This window comes from Triticum urartu, chromosome 7A (assembly GCF_056163025.1).
Source record: "Triticum urartu cultivar PI428250 chromosome 7A, HENAU_Tu73, whole genome shotgun sequence".
In the NCBI taxonomy this organism is placed as follows: domain Eukaryota; kingdom Viridiplantae; phylum Streptophyta; class Magnoliopsida; order Poales; family Poaceae; genus Triticum; species Triticum urartu.
Window position 1 is genome coordinate 2,371,823 of NC_141879.1, and position 17,959 is coordinate 2,389,781.

The 17,959-nt window shown below is 44.2% G+C and overlaps 1 protein-coding gene and 1 pseudogene across 1 annotated transcript; one reads left to right on the forward strand and one right to left on the reverse strand.

The window, feature by feature from the left end:
- The window catches only part of LOC125518054 (disease resistance protein RGA2-like), a 63,900-nt pseudogene that overhangs the window by 8,711 nt on the left and 37,230 nt on the right, over positions 1–17,959 (forward strand).
- Positions 8,502–10,750, reverse strand: LOC125524887 (protein SRG1-like). The gene is made up of 4 exons (XM_048689921.2): positions 9,733–10,750; positions 9,409–9,668; positions 8,993–9,320; positions 8,502–8,865 (listed from the first exon to the last, which is right to left on the reverse strand). Exons 1-4 carry the CDS (start codon positions 9,952–9,954, stop codon positions 8,656–8,658), a joined length of 1,020 nt encoding a protein of 339 aa, XP_048545878.2. The 5' UTR covers positions 9,955–10,750; the 3' UTR covers positions 8,502–8,655.

Genomic DNA, 17,959 nt, shown 5'->3' on the forward strand with positions numbered 1-17,959 from the left:
TATTACAAAAATACTACTAGACTAACAAGCACCCGAGGAATCCAAAGAAACCAATATCCAAGCCCGTCAAGACCACGAGTGGTGGACAAAGGAGAGTCATGTCCGGATTTCCTATTGGACGCATTCTGCATCGAAATGTCCTCCTGACGCACAAGCAGCGATTGAGGCGGGCCGGCCCTTATAGGAGCCATACGTGCGTTCCACTGATCCTGGTTTTAGGAACGTTCTCGAAGGTTTCAGCTGGTTTATTCTGGTTTTCAGAACGTTCTAGAAGGTTCTCCGAACCGGTTTTTTTCAGTTTTCTTTATTGTTTTTATTTTTTTCTTTTACTTTTATCTCCTTTTTCGTTTTTCTTGTTTTCATTTCCTTCCATTTTTCGTATTTTTTCTTTTTTCTGTTTCTCCTTCTCTTTTCTTTTCCCTATTACTCTTTTCAACAAATGGATCAGAAAATTAAATTGTCCGCATTTTTAAGATTTTTTTCATTTATTCTTAAATGTTCCAGTTTTGAAATGTTGTTTAGAATATCCATAAAATTTGATAACTTCAAATATTTGTTCGCTTCTTTTACAAATTTCTGAGATTCCAATACGGGCAACATATGGAGCAAAATGAGTGAATCTGCACTCTAAAATAGGTCTATATACATCCTTATGTAGCTCGTATGGAAATCTCTAAAAGGTCTTATATTTAGAATGGAGGGAGTGGAAAAGAAGATGGGACTCTTGTAAGTAATATGAAGTTCAACAAATCGTAGCAGTTGCTTGTTGTCCAATGCATGCATAGGCCCAGGAAAAACTGAGGGAGGAGCTGCTCTGTTTTGAGCAACAAATGCATGCAGTTTTTTCCGGTACATATTCTATATATGCATACTGTTGGTGTCATTTTTGACCGGTTTTGCTCTGTTTTAATCCTGACCTAGATCTTCCTCCTATATATTCATATATATTCCAAAACCCTCAGAAGCATCCACGAAAACACTTTTCCACCGCCGCAACCTTCTGTTACCATGTGATCCCATCTTGAGGCCTTCTTCAGCATCCTACCGGAGGGGGATTCGATCACGAAGGGCATCTACATCAACTCTATTGCCCTTTCAATGAAGCGTGAGTAGTTTAACACAGACCTACAGGTCCATAGCTAATATTTAGATGTCTTCTTCACTCTCTTTGATTCTCAATACCATGTTCTCCTCGATGTTCTTGGAGATCTATCCGATGTAATCTTCTTTTGCGGTGTGTTTGTCGAGATCCGATGAATTGTGGATTTATGACCAGCTTATCTATGAATATTATTCGAATCTTCTCTGAATTCTTATATGCATGATATGATATCTTTGTATTTCTCTTTAAATTATCGGTTTGGTTTGGCCAACTAGATTATTTTTTCTTGCAATGGGAGAGGTGCTTAGCTTTGGGTTCAATCTTGCGTGATTTCACCCAGTGACAAAGTAGGGGTAGCGAGACACGTATTGAATTGTTGCCATCGATGATAAAAAGATAGGGTTTTCATCATATTGCTTGAGTTTATTTCTCTACATCATGTCATCTTACTTAAGAGGTTACTCCGTTCTTTATGAACTTAATACTCTAGATGCATGCTGGATAGCGGTTGATGTGTGGAGTAATAGTAGTAGATGTAGGCAGGAGTCGGTCTACTTGACACGGACGTGATGCCTATATTGCATAATCATTGCTTTGGATATCGTCATAACTTTGCGCTTTTCTGTCAATTGCTCGACAGTAATTTGTTCACCCACCGTACTATTTACCTTCAAAAGAGAAGCCTCTAGTGAAACCTATGGCCCCCGGTCTATTTTCCCATCATATTAGTTTCCGATCTACTATTTTGCAATCTTTTATTTCCAGATCTATAAATAAAAAACTCCAATTTTTTATCTTTTGTTTAGTTTTATCCATCTCTATCAGATCTCACCTTTGCAAATGACCTTGAAGGGATTGACAACTCCTTTATCGCGTTGGGTGCAAGTGTTTAATTATTTCTGTAGGTGCATTTATTGGGGACTTGTGCGTTTCTCCTACTGGATTGATAATCTTGGTTCTTAATTGAGGGAAATACTTATCTCTACTGTGTTGCATCACCCTTTCCTTTTCAAGGAAAAACCAACGCAAGCTCAAGAAGTAGCAAGAATAATTTCTGGCGCCGTTACCGGGGAGATCTACATCAAGCCTACCAAGTACCCATCATAAAACTCTCATCTCTTGCATTACATTATTCTCCACTTGCCTCTCGTTTTCCTCTCCCCACTTCTAAAATGATTTTCGAAAAGATTTTCCTTTTTATTCGCCATTCTTCCGTTCATCTTTTCGTTTGCTTTTTGTTTGCTCGTGTGTTAGCTTGCCTTGATGGCTCAACCCAAGAACTTTGATCCTTACTCTAAGAGGTTGGAAGAAATTGAAAATAATACTAGGACTTTCATGTCCTTACAATTTGAGCATAATAGTTTCTTTAGGAATGAGCTCAAGGAGCAAAAAACTTCTATGGAGTATATGAATAAAGAGCTCGACGATATGTCTAAAGAATTTATTAGTCTTAAATCTCAATTTGCTCATCTTGAAAATTTAGTTGGCCAAATTTCCGATAAACAAACCACTTTGGTAAATAAGATGGCCGCTAAACTAGAGTTTTGTGAAAATAATGATGAAGATCTTAAAATGATTGATGTGACTCCTATTGAATCTTTGTTTTCCAATATAAATCTTGATAAAGATGGGACTGGAGATGAGTCAATTTTAGTTAAAAGGCGTCCCAATAATTTGGAGTTTATAGATCTTGATGCAAAAAATGATAAAAGTGGGATTGAAAAGGTCAAAAGTTTTAGTAGCAATGAACCCACTCTTTTGAATTTCAAGAAATTTAATTATGATAGTTGTTGTTTAATAGATTGTTTTTCCTTGTTGCAATCCATGTTGAATTCTTCTCATGCTTATAATCAAAATAAAGCTTTTACTAAACATATCGTTGATGCTATGATGAAATCTTTTGAAGAAAAACTTGAATTGGAAGTTTATATTCCTAGAAAACTTTATGCTGAGTGGGAACCTACTATTAATATTAAAATCAAAGATTATGAGTCCCATGCTTTTTGTGATTTGGGTGGTAGCGTTTCCACGATTTCAAAAACTTTATGTGATGTGTTACGTTTCCGTGTTTTTTTAGAGATTCCAATATGGATAACATGTGGAGCAGAATAGGTGAATATACATCCGTATGTAGCTCGTATTGAAATCTCTAAAAGGTCTTATATTTAGAAATGGAGGGAGTAGAAGAGAAGATGGGATTCTTGTAAGTACAGCATAACATACAGCAAAATGTAGATAATATGAAGACTCCGGACGCATGCTGTTGTGCAATGCATGCAGAGGCCCAGCAAAAACAGAGGAGAGGAGCTGCTATGTTTCGAGCAACCAATGCATGCAGTTTTTTCCGGTACATATTCTATGGTTCAGGCACATCGATCTGCTGTACATACTCTACATATGCATACTGTTGGTGTGATTTGACCGGTTTTGCTCTGTTTTATCCCCTCATATTTTGGCATCCTTCATTCCTTCTCAACTCCTCTTTCCATGGCTCCTGATGTGCATTTGTTGTGCTGAATACTGACGACGTACATGTTTTGCAAATTGGGATGGGGTGACGATGGACTGCTCAAAAACAGAGTATGCCGCGGTCCAGGAAAAGCAGAGGAGCCAGGTTTCGGTTTCAGGAAAAAGAAACAGTCCTGCTACTTCCCTGTAAATCAGTTTCACTTTACTCATATCAAAAAAAAAAAAAAGAAAAGTTTCACTTTACTCACTTCAGCTAGTCACTCTTACTGTATGTAACTGTTTATCTTTGAAACACAAAATGAGATTTTGCAAATACAACATCCGTGTGATCAAATGTATTGTCCATGTGAAGTTATGTCATATGGTATTAATATACTTTAACAAAACATTATTTTCAACTCTTTTAAATGATCAGAAATATATTGCCTGCACACTTTGTTATATAAAAGAATGACAAAAAACGGCACACCAAACTGGTTGTTAGCTAAGCATTGAAGAAGTGGGTCGCTTATAAGGAAGAAAGATGATTATAGTATTGATAAAATCCCCACTCACAGAAGAGAAACCATCTCTTAATTTAAACCCGGGCATGGACAACCCGGCCCGGCAGCCCGAAAACCGACCCCGTCCCAAAAAAACCCAGGTCGGGCCGGGCCGGGCTTGTGTTCGGGCTGGGCTCGGGCCTGCAAAACAGAGCATGTCTAATTTTTGGGCCGGGCTTCAAAATTAACCCGAACGAAAGCCTGGCTCGGCCCGAGCATTTGCTACAAAGAGGCTGAGAAGCAGCGATCCAGCCCAACAAGCTGGCCTTCTAGCCCACAAACCACCTAACCGGCTAACCCTAATGCCTACCCCCTCCCCCCCCGTCCCGCACCCGCACCCGCACGCACACCCCGAGTCCCCGACCAGTCCACCCTCCTCCTTGATCCCCCTCGACTGGCGGCGGCGACGCAAGTCCTGGCTCCTGCTGTGGCGAGGCCCCGGCGCTGTTGTACCTCGTCGGCCTGACGAGCGGCGGCTGCGGCCGCAGCCCCGACCAGTCCACTGTCCTCGAGTCGAGACCCCAAGTCCCCAACCCACCCTGTCTCGATCCATCGACCAGCAACGGTGTTGCAACTCTGGCACTGCAATGGCGCGGCCCCGGCGGTCCTTTCCCTCCTCGATCTGATCCTCCTCCGGGGCCACGCATCGGCGATGCTTCCTCCCCATCAGACGCCGGTGCTCCCTCCCCATCCGACTGCGGCGCTCCCTCCCCATCCGAAGGCGGCGCTCCCTCCCCATCTGACGGCGGCGCGCCCTCCCCATCCGACGCCGGCGACCGGCAGGGATGACCTTCTGTCCTCCTCTCTCTGTTGGTATGTTTATTGTTCCATTTAGGATGTTTTTTGCTGCATAGTAGATTAATATTTGTGCTACTCTGTTTCAGGCATTGTGTGTTGAATTTTGTGGTAGGCATGGCTAGTTTGTGGAGTCTAAGTGATGAAGTTCATGAAGAGGAAGAGGAGGATTATGATCCCAGTGTTGAACAGGACAATGCTGCCATAAGTGCAAGGTTGGACCAGATCATTGTGGCTGATCCTGCTCGTCGTCGTGTTGCCCCATCAGCTACTGCTATGGCAGCACCTCGCAGCAAGCGTACAAGGTTGAACCAAGAGGGACGTCGTGCAAGAACTAATGAAGCAAGTCAGCCAGCCGACGGACATGAAGCAAGTCCTCCGACATCGCCACCGGCACCGCCAGGACCAAAGGTTACCACTGCTCCAAAATTAAGGTCAAAAGCATGGAAAAACTTCACTAGGATTGAACAACCTAATCCTGATGAAGTAGTGGCAGAGTGCAATATTTGTCATACTACACTTAGAGCGACCTCGAAGAATGGAACATCTAGTTTGTTAAGGCATACTGCTCAAGTGCATCCACATAATACAAATGAAGTGAATAGCTATTTTCTGAAAACTGAAAAGAATGCGGATGGCTCACATTCAGTTAGGAACACAAAGTTGGACATGGAAACTATTAGAGCTGCAATCTCTATGTTCCTAGTTGGGGGTTCACATGCATTTAGTGTGATAGAAGAAGTGGGGTTCAAAAAATGATTGGTGCTGCTTGTCCTAAGTTTAAGATTGTTAGTCGATACACAATTAGAAGGGATATCATGGCAATGTTTGAAAGAGAGAGGACTGAATTGAGAGAAATTATCAGCAACAGCCCTGGTAGAGTTAGCTTCACCACGGACAATTGGAAATCAGATGTGACAAAGTTTAGTTATATTTGTATTACGGGATTTTTGATTTTTTGCCACTAGTTACTTCACACTTTGATGATTAGCCACTCGTTACTTTGTATTTGCTTATTTGCCACTGCTTAGTTTGGAATTGAGTGTTTTGCCCCTGTCATATGGGACCCGCGTGGAAATCACCAGAGTGCCCCTGCCCGTTCGATTCACCGAGGAGACGTGCTCATCTCCTCCCTCGTTCCCCATCTGGCTCTCGTGTGTCGCTACTAGTGCTCGATAGAAGACAGCGGCGGTTCGTCCCGGTGATTCCCGATGGTCCTCGACGGCGGCGGCTAGGTCTCTCTCTCTCCCTCCCTCCTCTCTCTCTCTCTCTCTCTCTCTCAGCCCACCGCCCGTCATGACGCAGGTGCAACTGTTGGCCACCGCCGCTCTGTTTTGCCGCTGCTGCTTCTTGTCGGCCTGTACTGGTGCTGCTGTTCATGGCCGAACCGTACTGCTGCTGTTGTTTGTGGCCCTGTGTGTTGTTGCTTCTTACTCGTGGTCAGCGGAAGACGCGGTGGAGGCGCTCGCTGCTGCTTGAGACGCGGTGGGGCTCCGTCGTTCAGCCTTGGCGTGGCCCTGGGCGCCGCTCTCTTTGTTGCTGCTCCCCGCTGTTGCTCATCAGCTAGCTGGCGCCGGCCTTGTCCGCTGCTCATAGAGGAGCGTCGCCGTCTACTGCCGTGCAAACAAGGGATGGGATTGAGTTCTTCGCGTGCGTCTGAGTTCGTGGCAAATAGGCACACAAGGGTATACTTGTCCACTGCATTGTGCATGTAATATGTTTGTCATTTGGAATTATTGTTTTTGTGTTGAAAAGTGGCAAAAAATCAAATGGCAAACAAAAGAGTGGCAAAAGATCAATTACAATCTAAGCAGTGACAAATTGTCAAAGTCTAAAGTAAGTAGTGGCTGAAAATCAAATCGCCCGTATTACTTGTCATTATGTTGATGATGCTTGGAGACTGAACAAAAGGATAATATGGTTTAAAAAGTTGAATCCACCTTATGATGGGGCTACAATTGCTGATGAAGTCCATTTATATTTTCGTGAGTGGAAGGTTGACACCAAAATAATGTGCATGACTCTTGATAATGCTGTATACAATGATTCAATGATCAACACTTTGAGAACTACATTGCTGCCTAAAGGTGTGTTACCATTGTTTGGAACTTTCTTTCAAGTCCGATGTTGTGCACACATTTTAAATCTGATTGTCCAAGCTGGTCTGAAACTTATTGATAAATCTGCTGACAAGATTAGAGAGGGCATTCAATATATCAAAATTTCTAGCAATCGTATTCACAAGTTCTATGAAACTGCCAAGAACATTTACCATTTGAAAGAAGATAAAAGGCTGTGCGTAGATATGCTCGTCCATTGGAATTCAACATACACAATGCTTGAGAACGCTGTGTATTTTAAAGATGCAGTACTGTGGTTTGGTAATAGGGATGGCATATTCAAGTCAAACTTCTGTCTTACTCATGATGAATGGGAAAAGGTTCGTATCATGCCTGATTTCTTGAAAACTTTTTATAAAGTGACATGCACATTGTCCGGGACAAAGTATCCTACCTCCAATTTGTATTTCCAGTGTGTGTTCTTGGTTCAATCATGTGTCTTGAAGGCATCTAGTGAAAGACTTAATTTACTCTACATATTTAGGTAATCACTGCTAAAAATCCGTAAATAAACTAATTAAACCATCCAAGTTTGATCTTCCGCTTGCTCAAGCTTGGGGTGCATCGCAGGAGTCCATTTCATCGAGCACGTACTGGATCCAGAAACAAACGGGTTTACTAAATCAGACTAAAAAAAGTGGAAGCATGGCAGTGCTAATAGTAGTTCAGCGAGGGAAACCAGTTTCAGTGAGATGATAATATAATTTTCCTTCTCAAATTCCCATTTATATTTGTTAGTGGACCGTCAGTACTCTCTGCCTGACGACCGTGGTGATCAGCGGCGCAAGTAAGAAATGATCAGCGGAAATGAATGGTTCGGCGGAGGATGTCCACGGAGCAATTATCAGGCCACAAGTGTGTAGCAGTTGTTGTATAGTACTATTGCAGGAGTATATTTATTTATTTGAAAAAGACAGTTACTTGTTTTTCAGGCAGATCTTATCCAGTTACAGGATGCTTCCTGTTGCTCGTTTTAACTGACTGAAATTCATATGAATAATACATTCAGAATGTAATGCACGGTCTTTGTGCACTGAAATTCTGAAAATAAAATTCAGAATTACTCAATCTTCAAGCAGTCGCTGTTACTGTATAAAAGAATCCAGTGACTGAGGTAGATTTTCTTGAGCTCACCAAATAGCTGAACAAGTACGTAGGTTGGAGTTCCAGTCAAGTCTGTTTTTCTCCGGAAACAGAAGATGCAATTTTTCCTTTCGCAACAACAACAACAAAAAAAAGATGAGATTTTGCAAATACAACATCCACATAATCAATTGTATTGCCCGCGCAAAATCATGTCATATAATATAAAATACTTTACCGAAACATTCTTTTTCAACTCAAGACAAATATATTTCCCATGCAATTTGTTCAGGCTAATATATAAAAGACAACACAACATCACCAAACAAACTGGTTGTTAGCTAAGCATTGAAGAAAGACAATTATATTACAGATAAAAACCCCACTCGCAGAAGAGAAACAATCTCTTCATTTATTAGCCATATATAGGCAATCACTGCAAAAACTTCGTCAATAAACTAATTAAAACGTTGAACTTATATTTTTCAGGTCTCGATGAATCTTTTCCCTTGACATAGGGAAAAATAATGTTCAAAGAGCCCAACTACGAACTTTTCAGTCGAGAAAAAGAAACGAAATCCTTGGCCTTGATTTTCTCATATCTTGGTGGTCGCTTGTCATCCAATAAACTAGGCGCCGGCTCCAGCACCGTTTCCGCATCCACAGCATAAAACCTGGCCAGTGAAAGCCTTTCCTTGTCGGCATTCGTCACCACCCTGTGAACTGGGCTCCTAAAGATTCCGTTGGTCATTATCTGCATGCGTCAAATATTTATTTACATACAAGATAACAAAGGAACGTCGTAGGATTCAGGAAATATATAGTATATACAACGCTGTTGATTGTAGATTATTCAAGAGAGCAGTTGCTTATATTCATACCTCCATGCAGTCTGCTACGTTAATCACCAACGTATAAGGCTTGGCTGGAACATTATACCATTTCCCAGCCCTCTCAACTTGCAATCCACCGACGTCTTGGTCGACAAAAAGGATGGTAAGGAGACCACCATCAGTGTGAGACCTCCGGCCCAGAACTAGGTCAGGCCTGGGACATGGGGGGTAGTAGTTGAATCTAGCAAACCCAATAGCCTTGTTTGATATTTGGTTGACGAAGTAATCCTCATCAAGGTCTAGGAGCTTGGCTATTGATCTCAAGATAAGGTCCCTTGTTCTCTTCGTGTTTGATGCGTACTCATGTAGCACATCCCTGTATGTAGAAAGAGTGACTCCAGAATGAATACACCTTACATTTCGGAACGAAGGGTAAATTAATTAATGAGTAGGTGACTAATAACCTGAAAGATGCCGGGTGAGTGGGCCACTTGGCGAAATTCCTCTCATCTTCTGGCTCCACTCTCAAATGCAAGCGGTCGTTCCAACTCAGGCCCTGATCCTGAGTCACTACTTTGTCATTTCCATAGCCTTCCATCTCGAAGTGCTTGCCATCTATCAAGTTGCTGTATTTCTGCTTTTCTTCAGACGGTTGCCTGAAAAATTCTCTCGATGCACTCATCATGGCATCCATGAGAGACTCCTCAATTCCATGGTTGGTCGCCTGGACAAAAATCTCAGCAAAAGTTGAATAATTATAGCTAAAAACTAAGGGTGCACACACTCACCAGGAAGAGGCCCCAGGTCTGTAGAGCCGCCCGGAGCTTGTCGGCTTCGTCGACGGCCGTCAGCCGGCTAAGATCGATCAGAGGGATCGGCTCTGGCATCTCATCAGCAGCGTCCAACATCTCATCAACCACGTACTCTCGCGGCGGCTCCTCGACGGTTGCTGCCAACTCTTGCACCGTTGTCCGCACGAGCGACATATCCGTCTCGTTAGACGTAGCCATTCATTTCTAGTCTTGGATACTTGCCAAAGTTTTATATAGCGGGCAATGCCACTTAATGGCAGCTCGTCCAACAATTATGAAACGCTATAGCATCCATATTGTGCTTTTCAGCATAAATTAAGGGAACAAAATGAGAAAAAATGACGATGCAATCTGTCATCTGTATAACATATATATACTTGACAATTGACATTTAACAACTAACATCCATATATATTTGAAAAAATAACCGCTAGTGGAAATACATTACGATTACTATTTTTTGCGGGTGAAAATGCATTACATTTTTTAGGAAGAATAGAAGATGCAGTACAGATATACAATAGTATGACCGGCTAATTGATTATTTCTTATTGATTCAGCACCAAACTGTAGCCATTATGTACATCTAGCTATCAGTCATTGGATCTGGATCTGATATTTACATCCACGTAGGTATATATCAGTTTATTGGATTGGATTCTTGATGCAGCCACCAACCAAACAGTCTAGAACGCACGCTAGGTAGAAAATAGAAATGAGGAGCATAATTACCTGATGGGTTTTGCTTGCTCATTGTCGGAGACGACCGAAGTGGAGGTGGATCTCGTTGCTTGCGTTGCCGAAAGTGGCAGCAGCAAGCTGTTTGTGCAGGAGGAGGCCGGCGGTGAGGTGCTCAGTCCGCCGTCGCCGTCCGCAGCCAGTGACGTTGGCGATTCTTTCTCTGGAGAAAGGGGAGACGAGGGAGAGGGAGAGAGGGTGCGGGCTCTTCTTTGTCGGCCTTCCCATCCCGGTTGTGCTCCCAAAATATCTGACTCACAAATGCCTTCCGGTTGGGCAAAAATACCATGCATGTCGGCAGTCCGGACCACCACCTCGCGGGCCCCTTAATCACGAGAAAGGTGTTTCTCACTGTAAATTGCATGCATGGTTTTTTCTACATTTTTTATAGTTGCACGGTCAGTGTGTGTGTGTGTGTGTCCCCACAATGCAAATCTGAATCTTCTCACCTCTTCCTCTGTAATTCTCCTCCCACCAACTCTGGTTATTGATCTATGGAAACTTGAGATCTGGATCGTCACAATGCCATTCTTTTTCCTTCTTTTTCACTGATGAATGCTGGGTACTCGACACTACCAGGCGACTACACAGTTGCAATTTTATCACTTGCACTGTTGTGTAGGTGACCTTGTACAAAAAGCATCCGTATATCAGAAGATGCCCAATAAGACATCTCAAGGAGCGCGATCGGACTTCATAATGAAGCTAGCTAGTACCCAAGAGCTAACTAAGCTGTATAATTTCATATCATGAGACCACACAAATTCATTGACTGATTCTGCTTCTTACCATACTACCTTATTATTACTTCACGCGCTTACTCTGCTCGATAGCTGCTATGGGCTTCTAGATCTTGGCCGGAGACGGTGGCAATGCATGGGTTTCCTTCGGAGGTGTGGTCGCCACGGCTGTCGTCCTCTTCCCTCTTGTCCATGTGTGCTCGGGGATGAGCTGCTCTGCCCACCAACGAGTCGGCGTCCTACGATTGTTAGCTCTTGGGTGCTAGCCTTTTTTATATATAAAACTGGGCGAAAGCCTTTTTTATACCAAGTATTGCAGATATGCATGCATATCTTGTATGGGCAGTAGTACCTTCTACCTTGAGCAACGGAGAGTTAAAGAGATCTGGACGCTTCTTCTATTTTTTCTTCAAAATACATGCTCCTTGGTCCTAAAAAATGTGATGAAGCTGTGATAGAAAATACTCTGCAAAAACAATGTATACATGAAAGTGTGTACCTCTTATTGTTCCATTCCAATAAATTTTTCTTGCATTGATAATATGTGACTCATTTATATACTATAAGAAACATAGTACAAGGCATGTATATATCGACCTGGCAAAACTGAAAAGACAACAGAACGCTAGCCTTTGCACAAAGAAACACCAGCCAAGAAGTAAAATTACAAAGAAGAACGAAGAATCATCTGAGCTCGACACCAACGCCCATCACTTGTCTCTGGCACAACCACAACAGTCATCCCTGTTCAACAATTCGTCTGATTAACCAGTTAACTTGCCGATTAATCCATTCTTATAGGGTCACGAGTAGCCGATAAGTTGATAAACCATCCAATTAATTCATTAACTTCCTGATGAGCCTATTAATCCCCTACTCGTCAGCCAACCGGGCAGCTACCAAATAACAATTTCCCCAACAATGACAACCACCAAAGGAAAAAAATGATGGATCACCTCCACACCCGAGCTCGACGTGGCTTAATGGCTAATATGTAGCTTTGCAGACCTTCAATATGGTTTATCAAAGGTGAAACCATTATCTTTGAACGAATTAGATCTGGATAACACCCCGGACACGCCATCGAACTCCAGATCCGGCACCCCCACGTGACTAAGATGTCGGAGGAGGAAATCATACCTGCCATCCACGAACCACGAACCCAGTTGGTCTGATGTATAGCAGTTGTTGCATAGCGGATGGTACATTGTAGTATATCACATACTGTAACAGCTAGAGTGTAACAACATATGCCCACCACAGCTGGCCACCACCACGGCTGCCTCCGCCATATCCTCCATCTCGGTCCGGTCCCCCCAGAGGTTACTGGGCACCAATGCTGCCCCAAAGGAACCAAACCTCGGCTCCCTCATGGGCGTCGAAGAAGGTGTTGTCCCCTTGTCCACAGGCGCATCAACCGTCGGAGTAGTCTGCCCAGTGGAGTTAGGGATGTCATCACGCTTATAGTGATCCATGATGTCATCCTGACTCCCATCACCTCTCTCAGTCGTGTCATCATTACTACTGTTAGCAACCTCATCAATATACAGATAGTCCTCAGTCTCAACTTTGAGATCATAAGTCATACAACAATAAGTCTAGGGCACGTAGTCTGGCACATGATCGATCTCGAGTACACAGATTAGCAACCTCGCAATGTCGTGAGTGCGTGTAAAAGGCATGTCCACCTGCTCTCTCTTGCAGATCAGCGATCCCAAACTCCAGGTCATTAGAAAAATCATTAAGGGGCTTAGACGAAGACCCATGAAATCTGACCCATATCTATCTTAGAGGTAACCCGTCAGATGCCTGTTTCTTCCATTCATCAAACTCTAGGAAGCACGGGCTAGCTGGAACCTGCTAATACCAAACTGTAAGAGGCGAACAAGATCTTGGTTTGTGTTCCTTCCTTGGAAAATCCACTTTGTCAACATGAACAAGAGACCACTGAAAACTGGCAGATACCAACCGGCTCAGCTGGCCTAAGAGCATCTCCAACAGCCGCGCTAAGCGCCGCGCGTAAAAAACCTGTTTACCGCGCGCGCTGCGGCTGGTTTTGCGTGCCCGCCTGCGCTGGTTCCAGCAGCCGCGCTATAATGCAGCGCGCGCGCGCCGCTCCAGCAGAGCGCAAAAATACAGCGCGCGCGACTCGCCGGGCATTTTGCATATATGATATTTTGGACAAAAATGAACATGTGAAATTTGACACAAACAAGTTGATAAATAAAAGTTCATCCCCACAAGTTCAAAATCATGCCCACAAGTTAATCCAACCAAGTTCAAATGCAAACTAAAGTTCATCAAGACATGAAAGACACATCAATCTTCATCTTACTCGTCTTCGTCTTCGTCCTCATCTTCCGAAGACGACTCTTCCGCCTTCGAAGATGAATCTTCCCCCCTCTCCTCATCACGCACCGCATCACGCACCGCATCATGTGAAGCTCCGACGGTGTTGGCAAGATTTTCAACGGCATCTTCATGGGAATGTGTGTGAGAAGGCACATCGAAAGACATTGCACCCATGGCGGCCGGAGGTGCACCCATGCCTCCCATGAGAGAAGCAAAACTCATGCCTCCTATGGCGGCTATAGCGTCGGAGGGTGCTCCAAAGCCACCCATGCCTCCCATGGCGGCCGGAGGTGCACCCATGCCTCCCATGGCGGCCGGAGGTGCACCCATGCCTCCCATGGCGGACGGATGTACACCCATGCCTCCCATGGCTCCGAAGCCACCCATGCCTCCCATGGCGCCGAGGCCACCGCCACCCATGGCGCCGAGGCCACCGCCACCCATGGCGCCGAAGCCACCGCCACCCATGGCGCCGAGGCCACCGCCACCCATTGCACGAACCAAGGCTTTTTTTTGGATCAAGACTTCTTGTTGGGCAAGATTGACATACTCTTTTTGCGCCGCATTGAGGTTAAATGTGTCCAAGAAGAACAAGTGCTTCTCCCATTCCAACAACTTAGCTCGCTCCTCGTTGCTCACTTTCCTCTCCTCCAAAGCCACCTTTCTCTCCTCGGCCGCCACCCTTCTCTCCTCGGCCGCCAACCTCCTCTCCTCGGCCACGGCATCTTGGTTCCTTGCCATTTTCCTCACCTCATTGGCTTCGACCCTTGCCTTCACAATAGCTTCCATAGCATTTTTGAGCTCATCATCTCCTTTCCTTTTCTTCTTTTCGGTTTTGTCTTTCTTGCACCCATCCGGTCGTTTTGGCTTCGAGTATGAAACCGAGTTGGGTGTGGGGCTTCTCTTTCCGTCATCACTTGATGCATCATCCTCCTCCTCATCATCATTCATCTCAATTGCTCGCTTCCGTTTGTTGCTCAAATGCAAATCCTCCAAACCATCACGCTTCTTTCATTTCTCATCATCCTTTAACACTTCATAGCAATGAGGCAAGGTAAAGACCCTGCCTTTCTTGATCTTCCCCTTCTTGGTTGTCCTTGTCTCTTCTTTGAACAAGTTTTGTGCAATGTTGTTCTACAAGAAAAACAAAACAAGTTAGCACTTCGGTCACAAAAAACAAGTATGATGAACATATATGAGATGCCACTTACTCGATCATCCTTATTTGTGCCACTTGGGTTAATCTTGTCAACTGCCTTTTGTACGGCCACCCACTTTTCAATCCGAGTTGATTGTCGACCATCGGGACCGAAGTGATCTCTCGGAGCGGTCAATTCCACTCAAGTTGTGAGCATCAAAGTGTTCTTTCATTCGCTCCCAATACGCGTCTCTACTTTGATCACCTCCAATGGATGGATCCCTCGACACTTGCAAATAAGTATGGCATAGTAACTTGTCATCGTTGGTTGAGTAATTGCCCGCTCTTTCTTTCAGTGCCTCGACAATTCCCTCACCCTCCTCGTCCACCTCAAACTCATGGTCTTCGAAATGGATGTCATTGGTTTGAGACCAATGCGAATTGTTGCACCCAACACCCATAGTGGACATGCATGCATCATCGTTGAGACTACAAAGTTTTTTGCACAATGCAAATAAGCTATCTATATGTGATGATGATGCATTGAAAAAATAAGAAGAAAAGAAAAGTTGGAAATTTTTTCACCTTGGGGGCATTTCGTCGAACACGTGGTGCGCGTCGGCGGCCGGCTCAACAAGTGAGCTCGCCGGCGCTTCGGTAGCCGCCGCAGCCGTCGAACGCCCTGCAAGCTTCTTTCCCCTCGCCTTCGTGGTGCCGGAGCCGTCCGCCGCCTTGTTTTTCTTCGCGGATGTTTTGCCCTTCTTCGTCCGCGCCGCATTGGGGACCTTTTTCGACGGTGCGGCGGCGGCACGGGACGGCGCCGGCGCGACGCCACCCGGCGCCGTGGTCATCCGCGGCGGCAAGAAGAGGCTGCGCGCGAGGCCGACGCTCGGCGGAGCTCCGGCGGTGGCGACGCCAGCGCTTCCCGCGCTAGGGTTTTCGGCGGCGGCGGCGGGGGGGGGGGGGGGGGTCGCGGCTGTACAGCGGGGTGAGAGGGGCGCCAGTGTGTGCGTCCATGGGTGGGTTGCAGGGCGCCGGCGCCGGCGCGCGCTGGGCGTAGGACGAGGAGAGGAGAGAGTGCGGCGCGAGCGCTCGAGTGTGCCGCGCGCTGTAGCTGGCGCCCGAAATACGCCGCGCGGGTAAGTGTTTTCAACCGCGTGCCCAACCCGTTATAGCGCGCGCGCTGGAGCGACCCGCCGCGTTGCGCGCGCGCTAAAACGGCCTAATTTGCGGCGCGGCGCTAGTTTAGCGCGGCTGTTGGAGATGCTCTAAGAGCGGGTACTTCTTGCAGCTACTCTCTATGTTTTTCTTGGATGAGTGTAACCATATTTGTATCGAAATTCCCATCATGCAATATATATGCGGCGCACCTTAAGATTGGATTTTACACAATTTGCTACTAATGTTCACCTCCAAATAGAATTCTTATTACATACACATTGTTTTCCATGCATAAAGTATTTCAAACATAATGTTAACATTCACCAAAAATTTCCACTACAAGGCGTATGCGGTGCACTAGTTGAGGATGGGCTATGAGTGAACATAACTGTTGGAGATGCCCTGATCTACTAGTGTGGTACAACATCTAGCTACTTTTGTTTTTCGTTTTGTGTAGGGAGGGAGGTCTTGAGTGCAAGGGCGGGGGATGGGCCGAAGTGAAAATGGAACATGTGTGAGCGCTGTGTCTCGCATTAAGCGAGACGGTAGCATCCCTCGCTGAAGGTTTTCCCTCCCCTGTGTCGTATAGGGACGGCCCCTTCGCGCATGCATAGCAAGTAAAACGAGATAGCCACTCCGCCCAAGTCCCATTCGTGGTAAGTAGTAGGGCGTGTCCTACCTGAGGCGATTCACGCCAGTTTTCTTCGGGTTTTTTTTCTTTTGTTTCATTTCTTTTCTTCTTCTTCGTTTCTTCATTCCTTTTTACATTTTTTTCTTCATTTTTTTCTTCATTTCTTCATTTTTTTGTTTATTTTGTTTACATTTTTGGTTTGCTTTGTTCTTTTGGTTAGCATTCTACATTTTTTGTATATGTCAACAATAATTTTCTTATAGACGTCGAATGTTTTTCCAATACAAATTACATATTTTTTGTAATACATGGTGAATATTTTATATATACAAGTTTAAAATACTTTTGAACTGCTTGAATAACATTTTTCAAATACAAGATTAATTTTTTAATAGATGGTCAACCTTTTTTATACACATTTAACATTTTCCAAATGCTTAATTAACATTTTTCGAACACCTGTTCAATATTTTTAAATGATTAATTAACACACACACACACATGATCAAAAAAATTCATCATTTCCATTTAACATTTTTTCAAATGCTTGAGTAAAAAATTTCAAATACTTGTTCGATATTTTTTCAAACGCTTGATTAACATTTTTATATACATGAACAAATATTTTCATCACCTTTTTAATACATATCAGCATTTTTTCTTTACACATTTAACATTTCCTAAATATTTGATTAATATTTTTCAAATACTTGTTCAATATTTTTTTTCATTATTCTTGATTAACCTTTTTATATAGATGATAAAAAGATTCATCATTTTTTATACATGATTAAGAATTCCCAAATACTGTTCAATTTTTAGTAAATGTTTTTATAATTTTCCAAATATTAATGTTTTTAGTATATATATATCTATATATTTAATATTTAAAATTATAAACAAAAGTACAAAAATAAAGCAGATAACCGAAAACAGAAAACAGAAAAAAAAACAAAGAAGAGGTTGCGGCCTGCCACACTCGTGGGCTGGCCCATTTCACTCGCCCCTTCAGCAAGTTGGAGGCAGGACTCGCTGAAGGCGAGATTTAGGGGCGCCCATGAACGTGGGTCTGTCTTTGAATTGTATGGGTGGGCCTTGGAGCAATTAATGTGTGTGGGCCAGACGTAGAATCCAATGGCCCGTGAGATCCACAGATACACACAACCTATTGCTTACTTCTTTCCTGATTACTGGACTGCTGTTGCCACTGACTGACCCACACACCACCGGTGACTGGCTGAGAGCCTGAGACCGGCAGCTACGGTGAACACGCACCCGTCTTCCCCTAGTCGAGGAGCCTCAACTTGGTGGCTCTTCGACGTCTTGAGCTGGGATAATTTCTCCTGCAACTTGAGCTTGTGTTTCTAATGGTGGCGTTGTGCACATTGTGGTGCGTCGTCTGTAACCTTCTCTGTGTTGGAGGTTTGGAGCTGCTCCTCAGCC

Coding starts and splice junctions, on each gene's coding strand:
- LOC125524887 (XM_048689921.2), bottom strand. CDS start 9,954: ATGGCTACGTCTAACGAGACGGATATGTCGCTCGTGCGGACAACGGTG. Junction 9,669..9,732: donor AGACCTGGGGCCTCTTCCTG/GTGAGTGTGTGC, acceptor ATTTTTGTCCAG/GCGACCAACCATGGAATTGA. Junction 8,866..8,992: donor ACGTAGCAGACTGCATGGAG/GTATGAATATAA, acceptor TGACGCATGCAG/ATAATGACCAACGGAATCTT.